Genomic DNA, 24,454 nt, shown 5'->3' with positions numbered 1-24,454 from the left:
AATGTTGTTTTATCTATAATTTAATTATTAGTATTATCAATACACCAGTTCGATACTGTTTTCAAAACATAAGTTTTACCCAAACATCTGAGTTCAGACTTGGAAACAAATTCATCCACTTACTAGTCCATAGTTCTGAACCTAAGTGACATGCAACTTGATTAACTCATTATTAAGTTATGCGTGCTAAAAGACTGGCATCGAATAACTCATAACAAGCAGAATTCTATTTTCGCTCAGAGTTGTAATTCCAACATTGCCGTGCTCGCGGCCTGAGACATTGTATAACAATGACATAATAAAATGAATCATAAAATATGGAATGCATCCCACAAAAATCAGATATAAACATTAGTCAGTAACTAAAAGCCAGTCACAATTCATTACTTTACGGATACAGTAATGAGCATCATCACTCTGGTCCAAACATACACATACATGAGAATATGCACAGACAATATAGATAGCCCCATCAGGCATCTAAATCCAGGAGAGAAAGGGGAAAAGAAAGATATATGCACAATTATTCTTAGACGGGAAAATACAAACATGCAAAATAGGGCATAATTACATTCTTGCATGCTAATTTTATGTACATTTTTCTTAACTATTCAAACAGTGGCCGTAAATATGTACAGAGAATTGTTCACCAGATAGATAACATAATTCTCTCCTGGTTTATTCTGGCCGAAAGCTTATCAAATTTGGAAGATCAGTTGACTGAAGCTTCTTAATTTCAGAAGCAGTAACCTTGCAAGACTCCAAGGTAAGACTGCGTAAATTCTTTAAAGGCTTCAGATACCGTAGTCCTCCATTGGTTATACGAGAATTTGAAACATTTAGCGACCGCAGTGCTGTCATGCCTGTATTCAGATATAAAGAAAAATAAGATTTATGGGTTAACAAGGCAAGACAAATTTGTACTTGATCCAATTACAAGGCAAAGGGAGGAAGTAAAAACCAATACAGATAATATTCTCCGTCTAATTCTCCTTTTTTTTTTTTTCATTTTCATACTTAATTATGATTGCCTGTTTCCGCCAAACAATTATTTTTGGAAAAAGTTTATTGGACTATATAAAGCAATGAAGTGAAGCAGAAAATACCAGATATCAATTCCAAAGTTTTATCTGTCAAGTTGCAATTCTGGGACAGGTTTAGCTGTGTCAGCGAGACAATTTCTCTTATATTTTTTACGCCATCATCAGTTAATCCTCCGCCACATATTTCAAGGGATTGCAAGTTCTTGAATGCTGCAAGATGGAGAACAAAATAGGAACTAAAATTTAAGCCGGCAAGATAACCAGTAATCTTAGCACAGGGTTGTAAACCCGTATTTTCCCATTATTTTTAGTCAGTGCTCATTTCTAACAATACACAACAAATGAAAAAAAGGTGAGTTGGTGTAGAATGGTGTTCCCAAGTAGTACTGCCTCCATATATGGGTGTTTGCTCTCAAAGTATAGGCGTAAAGAAATGAGCATGGATTTATTGCAGATTCTACTAAGCAAATGGCGTCATTAATTAAGCTAGCTAAAAGAAGAGAAATTAAAACATACACACACATATAAAGAAACCAAATATTCTATTTTACATCAATTCTAGAGGGGAATAGGTAAAATAAGATTGCTATCAAGGTCTACAGACAGAGAAGATAACATCAAATTTGTAAGTATAAGTGAAAACGTCATGAAAAGTAAAGACTTCCACTAGATAGCTAGATTTTTCACCGCTTGCTTCTCCAGTTAAGCAATTTTAAATTTATTTTCTTGACTGATTACATTTTCATGAAAAAATCAAAGTGTGCGGCCCACGTGATAATCATCAAATTTCCTAAAAAGAAAATGGCAAGAACACCAATTATTACTGATGTACTTCAATTTCAAAGGTAGACTACTCAGTTATATCTTACAAATTAACAAAGTCAACTTGCAATTAGGTAGGTTAGAAAAATATACTGTTAGTCATACATCGCAAATATGCAGTTCCATGGTCTGAAATGTGTGCTCCAAAGAGATCCAATGTTACCAATCCACTCAGACCTGTTAAAGAAAATTCCAATGAGACAGCTCGAATACAAGCAAAATTAATCACATAGCCCCAAATAGAAAAGCATCAATACCCCCTACTTTTTTTAAATATTTATTTTAATATAACAAACCATCATTGACGGAGGATTTTAAGGGGCAGAAAGATGCCGTGAACCCCCAAATATTTTAAAATTCTAATTTTTTAAAATATACGTATGTAACAATGAGAATTAAATTAGGAGGATTTCCAATCTATTTTAACTCACGTCATTTATGTTTAATAAATATTAAAACATAAAATTAATTATAATAAAAAATAAAAACTGATGAAATTAATTATAATAAAAAATAAAAACTGATGTAATTACGTCAATTAAGCTCCTCTGTCAATTTCCTCTTACTTAAAACTTTCAAATTCTTTACGAATCAAATAAATCATTTGCAATATTCTGTGGCTCCAAACTCGCTAACTAAAATATAAAATTTCACCAAAAAAAAAAATACAAAATTTCCTTTTCTTCAAACCCTAATATCCCATTACTGAATCCTTTTATGTTTACCAAATTTCACTATATTTCTGACATCTAAAGTTTTAAATATTCCATATCCTAAATCAATAATAAATCCCCAACTGTTTGAATAGAAAGTAAGATTTGAGGATTTCAGGTTTTAAAATTAGAGGGACCTGATTTGTCTGGAAAAAGTCTTGGGAAACTAAAATCACAAAGTCTAAACTAGAGGGATAAAGGTGTAGTTAAGCCCAAAGAAAAAAAAAAGTGGATAAGTGAAAGCAAACATGCTTACCGATAAGATTTGAAAGCCCGTTGTCGGTAATCAGTCGGGTGTCCAGATTAAGTGATTTAAGTTGTGTCAACCTTGACAACCTTTTCAGGCCATTATCAGTTACTGTAGTAAATGACAGATTTAAATCTTCGAGTTTATTTAAACCTGGATAAAAGCAAGAACCACCTAATCAACACATGCATGCATTTTATGTAATGTGAGTATAGTTCTCCAACACCACACTGTGTGATGTAGATGAAACAACAAAAAACCTACACAAAATAGATAAATTTCATATTTTGACAACGTTTAGTTTAAATGAATGAAGTCCTGAAACCATATAATGTTTTGAATTAAATTAAAATCTCATAAACAGCAACCTCATCCTAGCACTGCAGGGCCAGATTGGTAACACTTACAATTTAAATTTAAAAAAAAAAAACCACTCATATTTGGGTAACTCAAGGGATTTCTAAAATTTATCTTCCAAAGGATAATACAACAGTATATGTTCACATTCCAAGACAGTCTCAGATTTAATGCAATAATACGTTAAAGCAAATAATTTCAATTTCCTTACTAAAATCTGAAATGTACAAACTAAATAAGGGGTTATGATATTTAGAATACCTCATAGACATAGCATTAGTAAAGTCAATATTTTCTAACCATGAGTGATAGGTTTGATATAGTTTACAAAAGAAGGTAGTTAGTACAGTTGTAATTAAATAACTGTAACAGACTATTATAAATAGTCTTATTAGGAGGTGACCAGGGAGTTTTTGGAGTGTTTTGAAAAGTGGAAAAGTTAGGAGAGACATATCCTCTCGAAAGACCTTAGTGTTGTACGTGATTGTTCTGTTCTGTTACTAATAAGACATCCAAGAATTTGTCTTGGAATTCTCTAGTAAATTCTGAATACCTATCAAAGCCTCTTTCCTGGTCCTGTGGTAGCTGTGTGGGGCATGGTGAATACAAGAATGGAATCAAGATTGGATGGGTTTGAAAAGATGGTACAAGAACGAGTATCATATGCGGTTCCAACAACAAAACAGACTGATGATTCGGTCACAAATGGAAGCAATGAGGGCGGCATAGAGAATGAGGAGAAAAGTTCGGTAGTGTCTTCCTCAAAATGCAGAAATCTGGACATCCCTGTCTTTGCAGGAGAGGAGGCCTATGGTTGAACTGACAGACTAGAAAGATATTTTCTATTGAAAGAAGTCAGGGAGGAGGAAAGAATGCAGGCTGTCATAGTTGCTTTGGAAGGGAAAAGCTTGAATTGGTTTCAGTGGTGGGAAACCTGCAATCCAAATCCTACGTGTGAGGCATTCAAGGTGGCTGTTGCCCGCAGGTTTCAATCAACTATGCTTCAAAACCCCTTTGAAATTCTGATTGGCTTGCGACAAACAGGTTTAGAGGTTTAGTGGAAGATTATATTGAGCAATTTGAACAATATGTTGGGTTCCTGAAGGGGATTCAAGAGGATTATCTGGTAGGCATCTTCTTGAATGGGTTGAAGGAGGATATCAAGGCCAAGGTTAAATTATATGAACCCACTAATCTTGCTGAATTGATGAAGCCTCAGATGGTTGAGGGAAAAATCAGAGTTACAGCAAAAGGGGGAACACTGAATCAAAACAGGAGCAATAATGTGTATAGGCCATATTCAATAACTAGAAGTTTCTCCAGAGATGTGGGAAATTCTGTTGTCGCAAGTAATCATAACAGAGGGAAAGGGGAGACCCAGACATAACAAGTAGCATCACTAGTCACCAGGGAGGGCACATCTACCCAGCCCATGCCTCCTCCACTTACTGAAGACTATATTCTAGAAGTATATCCAGGAAAGACCACTCAAGGTGACTTAGTTCTTATCAAATGGAAACATCTTTCAGATATTGAGAGTAGTTGGGAATCTGCTGCCTGCATTCATGAAGAATTTCCAGAATTTCACCTTGAGGACAAGGTGAATCTTCATGGAGGGGTATTGATAGGTTTGATACAGTTTACAAAAGAAGTTAGTTAGTACAATTGTAATCACATAACTGTAACAGACTAATATAAATAGTCTTATTAGGAGGTGAGCAGGGAGTTTTTGGACTGTTTTGAAAAGGGGAAAAGTTAGGAGAGACAGGTTCTCTCTTGAGTGTTGTACGTGATTGTTCTTGTTCTTACCACATTGGTAGAACTGTTCTGTTTTGTTTTTAATAAGACATCCAAGAATCTGTCTTGGAATTCTCTAGTAAATTCTGGATACCTATCAACGAGCCATAACCAAGAATATAGTGACATATCAATAGTTTAATTTGAATTTGGTCTGCCAAAAATCTCAAATATATATATATATATATAGGACTGTATCAACCAACCTGATATATACCGCAGTCCGCTATTCCCAATGTCAGTGTCCGACAGCACCAGACTTTTCAAGAGTGTGAGGCCTGAAAGAACAAATAACTAATAATTTTAAACCATAGGTGATACTTCAAATGAAATTATTAATTCCTAATCTCATTTTCATAACCAAAACTTTTCCCCTTCAAAAAGCATTTTGATAGAACAAATTAAGGAAATTAAAATAAAAAATATAAGCAAAACTGAATTAAAACCACCAGTGATCAGACCAAGCACGTATATATATACATTTTAAACACAATGTTAAGGCTAAATGCTAGCTTAAATCCCCACGACAATTTTATAAGTGCAATTCAGATATTCAAGTTGGAATATGCAAAGTTTCACATGGATCTTACCATCTCAATATTTATTGTCTAATAAGATAGGTGGGTTTGAATAATCAAATTATGCCATTCAATCATTCAGCTGAAAATGGCATAAAGGTATAAAGCCTCAATGCCTCTTGTCAAATCGCCAGACACAGATCAAGAAAACTTTGAGCTAGTGTTTCGAACTAGTGTGACAAATCTATTCAAACTTTGAACAATGCAATTACCATTTAAATCTAACTAAAGGAAAATGGTTAAATACTTAATATAGTGCAAACCTGTCAAATTAGCAAGCCCATCATCGCCTATCCTGCAAGAATCCAGATTCAAATACTCCAAATTTGTTAAACCTGTAAAATTAACGATGATTGATGATATTCAACATCCTAGTAGCAATAATTAGGAATATAAAAACTAGTTGTTGAAATCTCACGGGCACTTAAAAATGTTAAGAGTTGGTAGAGGCTTTAGAGACCAAATGGCCAATTTATTATGCACCTAATAATTTCCAGGTGCTTTCCAATTTTTCAGCTTCATGTGCCCATTTATATGACTTTTATTAGAAATTACAAGACAGAAGGATAAGATATCATAAAAAACGGATCTTGTACAGATACTAATCACAATAATAACTCATGTACCACGCATTAATAGCGACAATAATTTTCTATGAATAATGAAAAGAGATATTTGAAGCTAAGATTAGACTTTCATACTTCCTTCATTTACAATACGTTCACTTCAAAAATTGAATTAGTTCATTAGACATCATCAGAGTTTGAAGAACTCTTCAGGAAAATTCATAATGTAGAAAAAGTTTCTCACCTCTCCTTTCGGTTTGTAACAGTCAGGACAATTTGCAGATAGAAAAACATGAAGATCACATCAAGTGTTCATGTAAAACTACTGAAAGTAAAAGGAATTAAAACGCAAAGGGAAAAAGTCTGCAGAAATAGTGTAAAAACACTAAAAAAAACGAGTTTTTATTGATTTAGAGAAGCAGCATGTGGATTAAATAGTCACTCTTATGAGATATTGATGTTTTAAGTACCTTTTAGATGAACTAAAGATGCATCGGTGATCCTGTTAAAAGCCAAGCTTAACCTCTTCAAGCTTTTAAGACCTGCAGGAAAGGGACATGCAGTAAAACCAAGAATCCAATGATTTGCCATCCTTAGAGCAAGAAGTAAGAACATGACACACTAAGTCCTCAAACTGGGTCATTTTATATCAAAATTACCAGCAATTTTCTCAAATCCATCATTGGAGAGACCACATCTGCTGAGATTTAAGCATGCCAAGGAAGCCAAGGCTGTATCAAAAAAATATTGTGTTAAAGATCTAACTAGGCGAATGTAACCATTGGAATACTAAGAAAATTAGTTTCCAAGTTCAAACATAGTCTTTGCCTTTAACAGCAGTTGATTGTGTGCTGGACTAGTGAAATCCTTAATTTTCCAAATAAAAATGACAGGAAGCTCACAATTGCAGAGTAACTTCAACAAAACAAAACAGCTGTCTAAACTTGAAAAATAAAATGAAATATCACTTCAATGAATAAATTGAGATTCGATTTTTACCATGAATAGACTCCAAGCACGCACCAGTAATATTGCATCCTTCAACATTTAATGTGGTAAGCTTCTCCAAACCTGTAAGTAGAAAGAAATACCCAGGAATGTATAATGTGGAAAACAGAATAACCTGGAGCAAACAAAGTCATGAACTTATTCAACATACTAAAACTCTACATTGATGATCGTAATGATATGATATTTTCTTTTGAGAATGGATATTGACAACTACAGCTGCGCTCATGTGCGAATAGCAGCAACAGTTATAGTGTCTTAAGACACTTGTAATTGAGGAAAAACACTGGAAATATACCTCTTAAATAGGAAATCCCAATATCAGTAATACTGCTGTTGGAAATGTGTAACTCCTTCAAATTTATAAGCTCTGAAACATTATATGCCAACAGTCAGTTCAAAAATACCAAGGCCTAGCTTCCTGATTCTAGAAGTAAAAAGAACTGATGGTAAATGCAGTAATTGATTTAAGTTGCAAAACCACATGTTTCAGTATAAACTCACGGGTATATTTTGCACGTAACTGTTGAGTTTGGGTGCAATTGCCATCCCTATTCGAAAGTTATGCATTGGTGAAGGATAGGATTTTTCAGTAGATAGTTTCACATGCATCCCCACTAACAAAAGACAAAAGAAAAGTTCTAGAAATTCTTTTTATAAGAAATTTCACCCCAATCCAAGACAGGCAATCTTCCTCTAACTCGTAAATATTTACAAGTACCTCAACCCAAGGAGACAAGTGGGTGCTTAAACCAGGAACTAGTCAAATTGTAAACCTTGTGCTGTCCCATTCAACCAACCCGTCAGAGTTAAAGTTTCTAGAAGTTTAAAACAAAGATTTCAGGAGAAATATTGCCATGTGCAATTTAAAAGTTTGTCTGGTGGATTCGCTGAAGAAAAATACCATATTTATCTGTGCATTTCTTAATCACCTGAGCAGGCAGACACATAATAGATAGGTTTTTGTGTAAGATACTCTTTGGTGTTCATGATAGCTTTAAGAGGGGTTATTAATAGAGTGAGTGGAGCGCGCAGAGAAAAAAAGCACAAAAGAAAAAATATAGAAAGTCAAATTTGGAGAGCAATGTTCCCCCCACCAAGTTTTTGGTTATTTGCTAACTAGGAGTGAGAATAAATGCAAGATTTAGATTACAATGCTAAGAAAAAGCTATAACAAATGACCGAGACACCGTAATACTGCCTTTGTACAACATAAATAAACCTGAATTGCAATAACTATAATAAAAACCATATCACCTTATGATCAGTACCTGAGATAGACTTCATGTCTGAATCCGTAACACATTTACAGCATCCAATATTGAGGAACTCAAGCCTTTTCAAACCTGTATTATAGAAACACAAATTAAATCTATAACTTAGTAATTTCATAATCATGATGCATAAAAGGGAATCCTAAGTAGGATAACATTTGCTAATATCTGAATAATGAGCCCCTTAAAGAAGCTAATGAGGGTTGGATTGACTGGTAGGTTCAAATATCCTTGACTCAAAGGTCCAGGGATCAATTCCAGTTGATGGTCCTCTATTCCCCCTGCCCCCCGCGCATAAAACGATTAAATGAAGTAGAACTTATCATCACCAATAAGCACAGGCAAGACAACAGCAACCACCCCCATTAACCAATAATGATAAAAATCCATCATCACCTTAACTTTAAATTCATGTGAGATTGGATATAAAATATCAATTACATTAGAAATAAGTTAACTTCTTGCATATAAATGAGGCAAAAATGAAGGATAGCAGCAACCTTTAAGATGAACAAATCCACCATGAATTTCTGAACACCTCTCAAGGTCCAACTTCTCCAAATTAAATAAGTTGGAGAAAGCACGCATTCCATCAGGCTTGACACTGCTGCTCTTCCTGATACTCAAGGAATCCAAGTTTGAAAGACCTACAGAAACAAATGGCATTCTTAATTGTTTATATTAATCAGAAAGAACACTTTAACTAATCCATTTGTTACCAAAAGATTCAGAACAATTAATGTTATTCCAATCATAGCGCGCAATTCCAATTTTACATAATGTTCAATCAGGATTTCTTTTCATTATTTATATTTCTTCTACAGCCATTATAAGGAAAAATAACAATAATTAATCTAAGAATAATTATGCAGGTATACCACAAGCAAAGACAGAAAATTTACTTTAACTAATTTGAATGATTTCTATGTTAAAAAAAAAAACTATACGTGTTCTGGTCTGAAAAACTGATCATAAGAATAGTAACTCTACCACTTATGTGCTTGAGCCCATATTCTGAAAATTGATCACAGTAATTGAGAGTCAATGCTTGAAGGTTTGAGCAATCCTTTAGGAGTCGTAGTCCATTATCTGTCACCTGAGACCCAGAAACATCAACTGAAAGTAAAGACAACCCTTGGGAAGAGATGACATCCATCCAATTATCATCCACTCCACTATATTCACCCAGGTCAATATCCTGCCATGCAGAACAATAAATACGGTCATCTTTGTAACAAAAATTTGTAAGCAGAAAAGTGGGATCAAGGCAACGCTTCCAATTTCACCAAGCATCTAAAACAGTACCTGAAGAGCACAATCTCGGAAAGCTTCGAGAGAAGCTTCTGTCAGGCAGTGAGAATCAACCAATTCATTGAAGATCTGCTGGCTAATGTCTCTTGGAAGAATAGAAAAGGATTCGTATTTGTGAAAATCCTATCATAACTCAAAACATGTGAATCAAGTGACCATGTAAGATAAAAATAACAAAATCAAAACAAACAAAAAACATGCACCTCCCGTATCCTATTTATGCACAAATCCATGAGAGAGGGACAGGTTCCCCCTCCAGGACATTGACATTGATTGGACTTGGAACGTAAACTCCTGGACCTCGACCATTTTATGCTGCCACTTCTACAATACCTTCCCGAAATTCCTCTATGTAAATCATCTTCCACCACGTGCTGATCTCTCTTCCTAGAGCAGATACCCCCCATCACTCAATTGCCGATAGATACCCTGCGATCACATACCCATATAAAATATGCCACAGAAAGTCAAGCTCTCATCCCACTTCATCGATTTTCTGGTGTTGTTGGACTGAAATGGATGAACAAACACATAAAATAAATAAAACAAACCCTGTCAAACTAACCACAGTTAATGTTTCGGGAGAAAAAGTCATTGTAGAATTACTCATATTGATTATTGATCCTTGATCACGCAACCAACCACAATTAATTTCGACCAAACAGAATAATATCAGACCCACAAAACACTAACTGTAACTTCTACGGCTACTGAAACTAATTTATTGGTACTACTACTGTGACCACCAGGAAGAGGAAAAAAAACATTGAAGAAAAAACTGCTTCAGGATCAACATGATTCCTCAGGTATTATTATTATTATTTAAATTGTGTTAGTGTACAGAAGCAGAGACAGAACCTCTCTTCCAGGAAAAGATAAAGTGATCTTAAAGTTTATGGATTTTTGAGCATTATTGGAAGCACAGAATACAACAAAAAACAGAAGAAAAAAAAAAGTGATAGTGTTGCGTTAGGTTTGATGAGAGACCTTTGAAACGAAAAACAGAGAGAAGATGGAGTGTGTAACAGAATGGCTACTGAGAAGGATTTTATTGAGAGAGATAGAATTAGAGAAGAGAAAAGAGAAGAGAAAAAAGGCGTGAGGAAGTGAAGCAGGAGTAAAGGAGGGTGAGAAAAGACACGTGGCAGTAGGAGCGAAGTGAGAGACTATAGAGATAAGAATAGAAGAGAAGAGTGGGTCATACTCATGCATGCGGGTCCCACGTCCGCCCCTTCCGCTCTCTCAGTCTTCCTCTTTCTTCTTTTTATTATTCCCAGAATCCCAAATAATTATCTATAATAAATTTATTTAATGTTTATAATAGTTCTTTTAAAAATATGTTAAAATTTTTCAATTGAAAATATAGTTTTATTTGATTATAAAATTTAGGGTTAAATATATTTTTCCTCATTTAGTATCTCATTATTTTGGTTTTATTCCTTATTCAACTTTGATGATTTTTATTTCTTATAGTTTTGAAACTCCTTAAAATTGGAGGAAGTTAACTTTTAGTAGATGTAATATGATGTCACCTTTCTTGACTACTTTTAATTAATGTGGCAGTAAAGGTGTGGTGGTCGGTCAGTCTGATAGGTGGTTGGTCGGCCATAATGTCTGGTGGTCGGTCGGCCTGGTGGATATTGGACAAAGACCGAACGGTGTTGGGTAAAGACCGAACGGTTATGGTAACGTGTGGAGTACAATATATGAAAGACCGAACGATATTCCGCAAAGACCAAACGGTATTGGTCAAAGACTGAACGATGTTCCACAACGACCGTGTTCCGCAAAGACCAGAGGTGTTGGTCAAAGACCAAACGGTTATGGGCAAAGACCACCAGACCGAGTGGTCGACCACCTACCACGTCGGCCGACCATCACAACCTTTACTGCCACGTCAATTAAAAGTAGTTAGGTGGCATGATACGTGGGCTGGTCATTAGCAAGTTAACGTCATCCAATTTTAAGGATTAATAGTAAGAATTTCAAAACTATGAGAACTAAAAATCATCAAATTTGGAGTAGGAATTAAAATCAAAGTCGTGTGATACTTAAAGAACAAAAAAACATATTTAACCCTAAAATTTAATAAATAGTTTATGAGAAAACTACCACCTAGCTATTGAATTTTCAACTAGTATAGTCACGAACATTTTACTTCTCTTCTGATAAAGTTATAAATGTTATTTTTTTATTTATTCTTTAGAAAATAATACACATTACGAAGTGTAGCTTAGAGTGCAAGAATGTCTCCTAATATTATGATCTTCCTACAAATCCATCATAAAATCAAAGTTTAGATTTTCAATCCAAATTCAATGAACCATGAACAATGATGCATCAAATCAGTTTTTGGACTCTGAAAATGTCTCACTCAATGCTTTATACTGCAAATTTCAATGGCTCCAAAGGTCAAATTTTCAAACTCTTGATTATGATTTTCCTTCTTTTTTATTATGCAGGTATGAAATGTATGTTTCATTAATATTAGATGAACAAAAAAATACTTAATAATTTTTAAAACATTGTTGATGGTTTTAGATGTTACTATTACTGTTTCTTTATTATCATAAAAAAATTATTAATTAATTATATTTGAATCTTGATGATAAAAAAAAGTCTCTTTCCAAAAGGCTAAAGAAAAAGTCATACATAAACTACAGAAAAATCAACTAAACTTCATTTGTTTTGTTATATAAATCATTATTAATCTGTGTGATTAAGCTTGTTTACACCTTTGCTTGGATACTAATGCTTGTAATTAACGCTAAGCTACTATTAAACATTTCTTTTTCACATAAGCACCAGAAAACATCTCAGTCAGAGTTAACTTGACAGAAAATAATGATAAAATAAAGAGTGAATAATCCAAATAATGTGATTGAAACTTTAAAATTATAGTACATATGAAGCCTCTTTTAATTATACTATTTTAATTTGGTATTTGTAAGGTTTGGATTAATTTCTCTATAGCAATTAAGAGATCTCAACTAATTAAAAAGTTGACAGAAGGAAGTTACATGTAGTTTTATACATATATTTAATATTATTTCAATTGAAATTTAAGTTTTATTTCAATGATATAAATTGATCTCGGTATATATATATATATTTTATTAAGCGTGTTATGGAAACCAATGTCTAATTCCAAAACAATTCCGTGTTATTTTGATCTTAATATTCTAAAATTATATCTTATGTAAACAATGACAGCTTACCTCGCATTTATTGTCATCTCCATCTGTCTCTTAACTACATTAAAGTGTCCAATATCATTATCTTATCTTTTTCTCATGATAAAATCTAATTATTAATTTTTCAAATAAATTTAAATTTAAAAAAAAAATAAGTTTACCTAGGAAAAACTCATTTAAAATTTGTTTGAACAGATATTTTATGAGGGTTTTTAAAATGAAAAAAATAGAAAATAAAATTTTCCTGAAGTTAAAATTAACTTATAAACAAATTAAAAATAAAAATGTAAGGAAAATTATTTCATTTTGTTATATTGTTTCTTATAAGAAAGGTTGAAAAGCAAAAATATTGAGTAATAAATTATTTCAAGTAATGTAAATAGTTAACCTAAACTTGGATGAGAGTACAGATAATTTACATTTATAAGATAGTCAAATTGATGTTTTCTATTTTATTTTTTTGAATCTATCATCCTTTTAAAGATAAAATTGTGAGGCAACTACAGATAACGTTCAGTTTAATGAACTAAATTATTTAAATCAATGCAAAAAATACAATAATGTTGTTATAATTTTAGCTCATACGGATAAAACAGTTTTTTAACTGGAAAATAATTAAATATGGTTTTACAATTTACATCTATACAATATCGATACTATAATTTTACTTTTAATATGAAAAAGAATTTAAATTACATAATATCATTAAAATTTAACCTGACTACTTATAATTATAATGAAATTATGATATATATATATATATATATATATACCCCGGTAGTTACATAATCATTTAAAATGTAACATTTATCATTTGTATAATAACAAAGCAAATAAATAAAAAACTATTTAATTTCTAAATTAAAAGAAGAAGAAAATCTATTAAAATTAGTATAAAATGATTTTATTTCTTCTCTATCCATCAATATTTAAATATGTAACATCACACGACTATAAAAAATCTAGATTTTATTAGTGAAAGTACAAAACAAAATTTAATCATAGAAAAAATAATTTAGCATACACATATTTATATGTAATATTACTAATTGATTTAACTTAGGTTTCTAATCCTTTTCAAATAAGGATATGCACTTAAGTATAACCATATATAGCATATTTAAAATTAAATCGTTACATACACCACAAACGTGAAGATGAATAATAAAAAATAATTATGAAAAACCTATGAATTTTAAGTTTAGTTGTTCTAACAATGAAATTTATAACTTTACACAGTCTATCATCTCTTTTCGTCACATTCATACACACATAACTATAAATCACATGTAGATCCTCATACTAAGGATATTTAAGAAAAAATATCCACTGATGCTTTTAGAATATTTATTAAACATTCTTCATTAGAGATTCAACACTTGACTTATTTTAACCTGAAAATCTCAACTACATATAGTTCAAGATAAGTTTAAGGTATATAAGTCAACATCTGTTCTACTTTTCGAACCTCAACATATATTTTGATAATATAATAAATTTTTCTTCTGCTTCTTAATATTTAATATCATATTTCAGGTAACTTAAATCATCAATGAAAATAAAGAATCTTTATTTCAATATAAATCTATTCTTCAGACATAAATTTATCCATGTATCACATATTTGTAACATAAACATGTCAATTACATTTACAAGTGTATGCATACTTTGCAATTCCCTTAATTAAAGCAATAAATTCTTTAAATATATGATTCAATAATTTCTTCCAATAAGTATACATACACATAACATGTATGTTTGAATAAACTACACAAGAAATACTTGAACATAAACATAAAAGATACTTCTATTTGATAAAAATAGTTTCACTAGAGTTTAGGTGTGTCTATTTTCATTGAGTGCAGATATATGATGAAACATTAGTTGAAGAGACTTGGATTAAATTGTATATCTGCTTAAACACCTATGTTTTTGTTTTGCAAGAATATCAAACAAAACACATTCACTCTAGTGACTAAAACAGTATTTTTAGTTAATAACTTCCATAAAATCTCTTACACCATCACATTAACACTTTTATACATTTTCCTTACCTAGAACACATTACAACTTCACTTGGTAAAGTTATTTCTTTTAGACACAAAATCAATTTTACTTTACTTTTAAGACTAAAAAATAAAGTGAAAAAAATATTAGACAAATAAATAAAAATCATTATTCAACCTATAAAGCAATAACTTCAAATCCAATATGCATCTAAAAAAATACTAAACTTACACATTATAACAATATTTCAAATTTTATTGTAAACGTACATCCAAAAATATAACATGGCATTAGTTTATTAAAACCTTTTACAAAAATATACCTTATTTTATATTTATCAACTAAGTATCCAAAATAACATCTTTTACCTAAAAAATTTAACTTCTCGAACAAAACTCTCTAATCAAACTGAATATTTTACTACAACCATAAACTATCATATATTTATATATTGTTGTTAAACACAAATACTTATACATAAACATGCAAACAAATCCAACTAACAACCAATCCAAAAATAAAAAATAAAAAAGGTAAAAACCTTATCTAAAGAAAAATATATTTGATGGATTACCTTTTCCTCTCTAGTGACATCCTTAAGACAAATTAGTAGTCAAAATTGTGAACAATTAATTTGAAATCTTAAGAGAGATAGTATAAAAAACGTTTAAGAAAAACAAATGATTCTTAGATATTAAGTTCAAAATAGTTAAATATCATATTTATAAACTTTTAACTTAACTAATAAAATACTCAGTTTTCATCTCATTTAAACATTTAGATCAAATTACTAACAATTTAAACATAATTTTAGTTCAACAATTAAATAATTTAGAAGAACTTAACTATATAAACCAGATTTAAAATATATTAAATGTTAAATAGTTGTACATTTTATATAAAATTGGCTCAAAATTAAATCTTATGTAATCAACTTATTAATCAGTTGAAGTAATAAAGAACATATGTAAGGTTATCAAAGAGAATAATTTTTATCATAACAATAGCAATTTGAGTGGTAAATGCCTGAAGCAAATACATTCAAATTTCATTCATATATATCTTTCAAGGCGATATTTATCAGCTTTTAAATTAGATACAGAAGTAGAAAAGAAAAAAAAATGAAGAGGATGACTAAACGTAATAGCACAAAATTGCACATGGGGCGTGGTAGACAAGAGCCACAAATAGATTGAATTAAAGTAAATCAACCAACCAACCAACCCAGACACGTGCCTATAATACATTACAGGTTAATTTCACCAAGAAATGAATATCACGATGAGGGTGTTGTAACAGATCTGCTGTTTCGTCCAAGTCCAAGACCTAAGCCCAAGGGAGCATTGTCGTTCCTGGTTTTGCCATGGTTATTATGGCTACAATGTGAAGAATGAACATGACCATTATGTGTTTTGGAGTTTGTACTGTTGGAGTTCACATTAATGACATACTGTCCATTTCCATGGCCCCTAGCATATTCACCACGGGTATGCGAGTCTCCATTTGTCAAGTTCGAGTTTCTTGCAATGTTCATCATTGCTGTACCTTCCTCTGACTGGCCTATTTCTTCAATGCACTCCACATCTTCATTGTAACCATTGATCAAAAAATCAGAACAGTTTTTCTTGATCCCATGATCATATGGGTTTCTAAATCTACCGCCTGGACCTCTGAGGTAACTATAACGCATTGCATTTGCCATCTCATTTGTTGTAATATTGCGAGATATCTAGATCACGAATGAAAACATATGAATAAAGACGTGCATAGGATCAGGAGAGAATTGTACACAAAAAAATAAAAGTAAATAAGACATACCTGACTAGCCTGCACAACAGTCAAAGCAAACACACCGAAGAAGAGGAAAAAATCGGCTATTAGAAATGATATTGCACCAGTGTGATTCTTACCAACATGCTGAATCCAAGACCCAAATGAATGAGGTGCAAGTGGATCAGTTAACACTCCTGCCCACACAGATTTAGTTTTCATCAGCAGTTTAGAGAGCAGTAGAATGAACAACATAACACAGTAACTCAATGTCAGGGCAGACACATACTTGTAAGACAAACTCCACCAGTAACCAACATAGCTGAAACTTCAAGAATAAGAAAAGCAAAGAAATCCCACTTGTTCTTCTGAAGAAATAAATTGTAACAAAATCAGGTCAATAAAAAAAGTGATAATTAGAAGACCAAAAAGAAACTCAGTGGGTAGGATTAGTAATCATCATACTCTAGCAACAAAGTTAGACAATATAAATACTCTAACCTATCCAACACTTATTATTTACAGAATATAAATGGCATACTTTGATTTTTATGACAAACTCAAATGAAGTAGATACATTTTATTTGTAGCTATATCGCAAGATTTAAGCTAAACAATCACTAGAAGATTAACTGTTTGCACTATAAAAATCTCCACATGCAATGTTAGATCACCAAATAAGGTCCTCTTTGGTGTCGAAAGGTGCATTTACTAATAAATGGCGTGCCACATGCTCGAGTTTCACCAGGGCTCGGTTTGCATTTCAGTATTTACTTACGGATTAGAAAACAGATTGTTTGTGTTTGAATTCACTTATTTGAAATGGTGGGGATTGGAAGGCAGGGTGGGTGCTGATTTTTGCCCCCCTGCCATGAGCGGAAAGTTGAGGCTATGGAGTAGAATAACCATCTTGCCCTCCATATATTACTGGAACAGCGTACTGATGGGACAAAAATATTTTAAAATTTTAAATTGATAAAATTTAATCTGATGAAAATTTTAAAACGTGAGGGCAGTAATAACGAGGAATATAATCTATTATGGCTTTATGCATAATCCATTATGTTATCGATTATCCATAAAGCCAATAATAGATTATGGTCCAAGTAATTCATTACCATGCATGAGATTTTTGACATTGGTATTTCTTGTGTATGTTATATTAAATTATTAGTTAAATGCTGAAGACATGTGGATACTCATCATCACCAAAAATATACCACCAAGGGCATATAAGTAATTCAATGCATAACAAGTATTTTTAGTCACATCAATCACATCTATTACAAACTTTGTACTCAAATCTATTCACTTTCACTTAATCCAACAAACCATCTAATTTTCTCCTCTCTTTGTCCTTCTTTCTCACTCTTTCCACCCCCATTTGAATCCAAACAAAGCATAGGTGTTATGCTCCATCCATAAGGTAGATGACAGAATATAACAAATTGTCCGAGATTAATAATACCCCTTCATTTTTCCGTTAAAGTAAATGATACATTGAAAATTTTAAAATGTTCAATTAACGAATTGCAAAGCATGTAAAACACAGCCAGAAGTACCTTGCCAATGCAATTAGACACCCAGGGACAATGATGATCAAATTGCTCCACACAACGATCACAGGTAGAACAGTGTTTTGCTCGAAGAGGCCTGACAATCTAAAGAAAAGCCAACATGAAATTGTTAGAAACCGTTCAAAGCAAAGAAGTATGGGCATTTGTAATCTGTGTTTGCAAGACATTTATAGGCTTCAGAGTAAGACAATCAAAAGAAGGCAAAGAGAACCTTGCATGTTGCACAAAGCTGGGACCAGTTTCCAGCAAGTAAAGCAGGATTATTTATCTCAATCTTCAAAAGAGGCTCCTACAACATCATTCAATCTTTTTAAGACAATGGCACATGCTATACAGTATTAAAATCTCGGAGAGGTTGAAAAAATTGAAGTAGATATTAGGTGAAAAAAGAAAAAAAAAAACTCACATCATCTTTTGTATCCTGAGTGTCACGCATGTTCATTCTAATATAACCAGGATCCTTACTGCAAGAGAGGGGATGCGAGATTAAGAAAACAGAAAAAATAAATAAAAATAAAACAACTTAAAGAGAGCTTAAATATAGAACGCAGCAGGCATCTAGAAACAATTTGAAACTGGATATTCACTGAAACAGCAAATGAAAATGAAATATGATATAGAGCATGTCTACTTCTGGGTTGTACTTTTATCATGTATTGATCACCATACATTAACCAATACCACCCTAGATTGAATGTCATTGATTTGTTACCGTGAGAGGTCAAACAAAAAGGTTTACAAAAGAGTTTTCAGAAGCTCCACCGGACACTAATCATATATTTATCAAACATTTTAACAATGAATAGCACATAGACTAGATGTATGACTAAATTGTAATATAAAAGGGGAGACAAAACCTCAACTTACAAACCAACTTTATATGCTTAAGTTACGCCTAAATACTTTCTAAGATGGTATTACAATCTATCCTAGTAAGGCTTGTTAGGCCTACCTTTTGACTTAGCTACCTAACCACTATTGAACCACCCACAAATATCTAGTCTCATGGTCGAGATGTTCAATGCTCAACATGAGTGTGTTGGAGATGTCACACTGACAAAAGTATAGTCAAACTATAGTGTATAAGTGAGTGCAAACCTCTTTTTAGAAGTCAATTCTATAAAACTGTGTTGGACCTAAATCCATTAACTAAGATGGTATTAGATCATAACCTAGAAAGGTTTATTGGACTAATTTTGCTCTCACTAAAGCACCACTACCAGACCACTTACAAAGATCTAGTCCCATGCTTGAGATGTCCAGTTCTTAAGTGAGGGTGTACATTAAAGATCTCACACTTATTAGAGATATAGTCAAATTACAATATATAAGCAAGGGCAGACCTCACTTTCCAAGATGGTATAGAAAGTCTAACACCACCCACAATATCTAATTTCATGCTTAACATGTTCAGTTATCGGTGTGAAGTGTGTGTTGTTGAGAATCTTATATCGACTAAATGGTCAAATTATAATATATATATATATATATATATATATATATATATATATATATATATATATATATATATATACATGTGTGTGTGTGTGTGTGTGAGGGGGGGGGGGGAATAAATCCCATCTTACTAGTTGATTTTATAGGATTGTTTGAGTAAAACTAAATTTGCATTCAAAGAGAAGCTACTCAGGATATACACCCAGAAGTTGGCATCACTGAATGGAATTATGGTAAACATACAGGTTACAGTCATACTTGTGAGAACCCATGACTGTATTACCTAGCTATCCTACGGTAGCAAGGAAAGAGATTCTTAGACTAGACTTGATTGTACCATAAAATAACACACGAAATAGTCTTTATTAATCTGGATTCTGGTAACAGAACCCTAGCCTTTTCTCAGAAGCCAGGGTCTGCAACATGGTTCAAACAATGCAAAAATGTTATTATGTAAATCAAGTCTACAGTGTATAGACAAACTACTGACATATAATTCTTGATCTCATTCTGCTCTAGCATCAGGACTACCCTACATCCAACCCATGCTCTATTTTCCTTAATAGGGAGCTACTAGTCTACTCCACATATATCAAAACCACCCAAAGGCAAGATTTTATTCATTCCCAATCATATATTATCAAGTATGTCACTCACTCAATGCAACATTATGATCTCTACCACAATGATTTTTTTTTCTGCTGTTGTCCTGTTACCACCCACCCAATATTATATGACATTGAGGGTCTTATAATTGAACTTGAACCAAATATCACAACACCTGAAACACTCGTCATACATCCCACTCAACTCCAATGGTTTTTCACTTAAATTACCCTTTACTTTTCCTCTAAACAATTTGTGTAGAAAAGAGGATTGGAACCATCAGAGCAATTGAACAACACATTGCAAAAATTTATATATTGCTAAAGAATATGAGTTGCACGATCAAACCACCAATAATCCTTATCCAATTAAATAGAGATTTGATATAACAGCAGGAAGAAAATCCTAGAAGTCTCTTGAAGAAAGATCTTTTTCTTGTATTTAATCACATCGAAGGTATTCTCGTGAAGTTGTAAAATTTAAGAGCACATCACTTACCTGCTACACTTGTAAAACATAACCAAACCAACAGTTGCAAGCAAAACTCCAAACCATGCAAGAAGACCAGCTGCAGCTGTAAGCTTTGGCATTTTTGTCGCTACAGGAAAAAGTAAGATACAAATGATAGTGAGACATCCATCAAAATAAAGGAATAATTATGCATGCAAGTGCTCATATGCAGACAAAATTGATTCCATATGTGGAAGCCAAGATAGATACCCAAGATGACCGAATGAATATAAGTAACCAAGAGCACAAAAATTATGCACCAAAGGATGGGCGCAAGTCCTAATTTGGAAATTCTTCCAAGGCGGCTGTTCCCATCACAACGTTTGTCAAGCAACCTTCGGGCATTTCCCTACAGGATATCCATAATGGTTAATATATGAACATACACAGTCCACTCAAGCGCCCATCCTATAAATTCAATAAACACAGATGCTTTTCAGGAAAATAAGCCACAACCAGTCCAATTCTCAAATTACAATAGATGGGAATATAGTAAAGAGATGGAAAGCAAACTAGTGATCAAATCAAACTGTGTTGATTATAAAACACCTACAAGGAAAAAAGCAACTTGTCTGTGATTCTTATCAGAAGCCAGTTGTGCTGGTGTAAGGCCTGTATTATCAGCCACCATCAGATCTTCCTTCTTGCCAGCCTGCACTAACACAGTACAGGCCTCCAAGTTCCCCCTAATAGCAGCCCAATGAAGAGGAGTGCAACCTTATAATATAAAAATATAAAAAATATAATTATGCTTTGAAAATAAAAAGATGAATTCATCATTTAATGAAGGATTAGTTTGAGGAGAAATAAAGGAATTCAGGATAGTGCATTGAAACATACCCTCTTTATCTTGACGTCCCCTATGTGCATCAAGAAATAACAAGAGACGTATACAATCGGCAAACCCTTTGTAAGCAGCCCTAAAATTCAAGTGAGAAAGGAAGCATAAAGTATAGCACAAAAATACTGAAGAATTATATAAAAATTTCACTGAAGCAGAATCATTCAAAATTTATTTAGAAGGGAAAATACAAATAGGCAACCCAGTAAATAGCACATAGGAAACTAATTTGGTAACACTGTACAATAAACTTCTGAGGAAAACATGGCGCAACTTTCTATCCGGAGATACAAAAGAAATGAGTCAAATTGGGTGAAGATATGACCAATGTATTATTGAGAGAATTCCAAGTATAAATATAAAGAACATGGCTACATATGTAATATAAATGAAGTATTCCACATGTCTCCTGGCCTTTTAATTCCAAAATAATCCTTCATGCTGGGTAATATTACATGGAAAATGTGCCGAGAGAAATTTCACGATGTTCATAACAACCATTCACGTATTAGACAGTTAATTAAGACCCTCTAGGCTAAAAAGGGTTTTCAACTTGGGCTAATGCTCCCTACATAGTATTCTGAGTCAAATATGCCAAATACCCTTTTAGGTTTATGATCTACTTTGAAAATAACCAAACCACAATATTTGCAGTTTGCTTGAAGAAAAGAAGGCATCATAAATCAGTAATAATAGTGTCAAAGGACACATACTCAACAAATAATTTGTCAGAGCATCAGTTATCGGGTTGGCCGCCTGACTACAGAAAAATGAGGAAAAATAGAAAAGCGAGAACATCCATTTCAATAGAAAGAAAGGTTGAACGGCAGATCTTTTATTACCAATGCAAGGGGCTTCTTCCATCATTATCAGGGACATCGGGATCAGCATTCCATTTTGAAACAACGTGGTAAAGGAAAGATGTCTGACCATATTGTGCAGCAACATGGGTTGTCTGAGTCCAAGTACATCATAATTAGCAAACAACATTTACAGCTGCACACATGTGCTTCAAGTAAAACAAGAACCCTAAACTACCAATTTCCCAGATGTAACCAGATGCAGAAAACCAGGTATAAGAGCTAAAAAAATACTTTAAATGCTTTACCCCACCAGCAATCACTGTAATATAGATTAAAACATTCAGATCAATCTAACCTGATAACCATTCATGTCGGCAGCACTCACTCGAGCACCCTCCTGAAGTAAAAGCTCCGCAGCCTGGATAGCACCCCGAACTGCACTCCAATGTAGGGCCGTCTGGCCAGTATGATCCGTTGCATTTACATCTCCCCCATGCTGCCAACCACAAACCAACCACTCAACTCAATTTCGTGCGCCACATCAACAGAGAAAACAAGTCAAATTTCAATGCATACATTCAATTCCACCACAAACAAGCCAAGTCATTTCATAGCATAAACATGATCAACAACCCAAACCGAGCTATGCTAGGCCACTTTAACAGATTCAAACCAAGAGCATGACACTCATCCTCATCATCAAATTATCTTCTTTCCTACATCTACACCCCTCCTTAAACAACAACAACGAGAAACTAAATCCTACATTTTATTTTCTTTTGTTGCAGTGAAAAAACACTAATTAAGTAAATGTCAAAACAAGGGAGGCAAGAGCAGACAAAGGGCAAAACCAAGGGACAAGCTCGAGAAGCAAAAGTAAGCAAACGCAATTCAACAAACCGATCAAAGAACCTCAATGATGTACTGAGCAGCGGCAGTGCGATTGTTGAGTGCAGCCCACTGCAGCGCGTAGTAACCCAACCCATCGGGCTCGGTCACGGGGCAACCCTCTTGCTCCACCAATCTCTGCAGCTTCTCCAAATCCCCGTACGCCGCCGCCGTGTACACGTCGTTCCGAAGGCTCTCCTCCGGCACGCTATCGGCGCCTCCCGACGTCAGCGATTGCTCATCGCGCGACTGCACCTCCTCGACGACCTCGATCTCGGATGACATAGATCGAGCTTTTCGAAACCTGATTTAGGGGTTCCCGCGTTGACTTGGAGGGAGGGGTTGGCGATTGAACGAAAATTAAGAAAAGAAATTCGGGGAATGGAGAAAAGAGGATTGGTTGGTTGGTTAATTTCTAGGGTTTTTCTGCGAAGGCGATAAAGAACGAAGGAGAGAGAAAGAGAGGGTTTGGGTCATGGCCGTCCCTGTTGACCCTCTCTGAACGATACAAAGGAATCAAAGAGACAATAGCAATTGAGATTTGATGAGAGAGAGGAGTCTATTCATAGATATCATTATAGCAGGCCACGCCACTTGGTGTCTTTCTGTTTGTCACTCCATTTCCTCTGCATCGAACCAAACTATACCATTTTTTTTTTCTTTATATCTTAATTAATTCATCACAATATATTTTTAGTATCTTCATATCTATAAATACTTTTAACAACAAAAGTTAAATAAATGAAATGACTTTTACTACTATCTAAAATTAGTTTCTCTACGGTTCTTTTATGTAATTAACCATCCATCCATATATTAAAATCATTTTTAAATACCTAGAAGACAAATGAACAATAATTTTTTATTATGGATGGCATACATCAACTGCCCCCAAAATAATTATTTTTTATTTTTTTACCAAAGATCGTGTTGTTTAACCATTAATGTTTTCTTATATGATTTTTTCGACACCTGCTCTTATATTTCTTAATATTTCAGTTACTCACAGCCTGGGAATGGTTTGGAATTTTAACAAATATATTATATTAAATACATAAAAAGATTTTTTTTTCTTGTATAATAAAAC

General features: G+C 33.3%; 2 protein-coding genes across 5 annotated transcripts; both read right to left on the bottom strand.

The window, feature by feature from the left end:
- Positions 1–359: 359 nt before the first annotated feature.
- LOC124841847 (uncharacterized) lies at positions 360–10,862 on the bottom strand. Of its 4 annotated transcripts, none has more exons than XM_047318210.2 (16): positions 10,704–10,861; positions 9,920–10,226; positions 9,711–9,839; positions 9,396–9,603; positions 8,906–9,052; positions 8,403–8,477; positions 7,430–7,501; positions 7,123–7,194; positions 6,783–6,854; positions 6,594–6,665; positions 5,821–5,892; positions 5,186–5,257; positions 2,835–2,978; positions 1,971–2,042; positions 1,107–1,253; positions 360–863 (listed from the first exon to the last, which is right to left on the bottom strand). In XM_047318210.2, exons 2-16 carry the CDS (start codon positions 10,121–10,123, stop codon positions 679–681), a joined length of 1,743 nt encoding a protein of 580 aa, XP_047174166.1. In that variant the 5' UTR covers positions 10,124–10,226; positions 10,704–10,861; the 3' UTR covers positions 360–678. The 4 variants fall into 4 exon arrangements, with proteins under 4 accessions (XP_047174166.1, XP_087961349.1, XP_087961348.1 ...); XM_088105223.1 differs by having other exon boundaries at positions 9,920–10,145; positions 10,704–10,849; XM_088105222.1 differs by lacking the exon at positions 10,704–10,861 and adding an exon at positions 10,323–10,674.
- A 5,078-nt stretch (positions 10,863–15,940) lies between these two features.
- Positions 15,941–23,977, bottom strand: TIP1 (Ankyrin repeat family protein with DHHC zinc finger domain-containing protein). The gene is made up of 13 exons (XM_047318219.2): positions 23,392–23,977; positions 22,835–22,975; positions 22,519–22,631; positions 21,676–21,755; positions 21,389–21,552; positions 21,046–21,184; positions 20,824–20,923; positions 18,671–18,728; positions 18,476–18,553; positions 18,250–18,348; positions 16,977–17,055; positions 16,736–16,884; positions 15,941–16,646 (listed from the first exon to the last, which is right to left on the bottom strand). Exons 1-13 carry the CDS (start codon positions 23,650–23,652, stop codon positions 16,194–16,196), a joined length of 1,914 nt encoding a protein of 637 aa, XP_047174175.1. The 5' UTR covers positions 23,653–23,977; the 3' UTR covers positions 15,941–16,193.
- Between the last annotated feature and the right edge of the window lie 477 nt (positions 23,978–24,454).

This window comes from Vigna umbellata, chromosome 1, assembly GCF_029865625.1.
Source record: "Vigna umbellata cultivar VRB3 chromosome 1, Vumbellata_1.0, whole genome shotgun sequence".
Taxonomy (NCBI): Eukaryota; Viridiplantae; Streptophyta; class Magnoliopsida; order Fabales; family Fabaceae; genus Vigna; species Vigna umbellata.
Note: the sequence above shows the minus strand (reverse complement) of the source record. Positions and strands in the feature narration are given on the sequence as shown.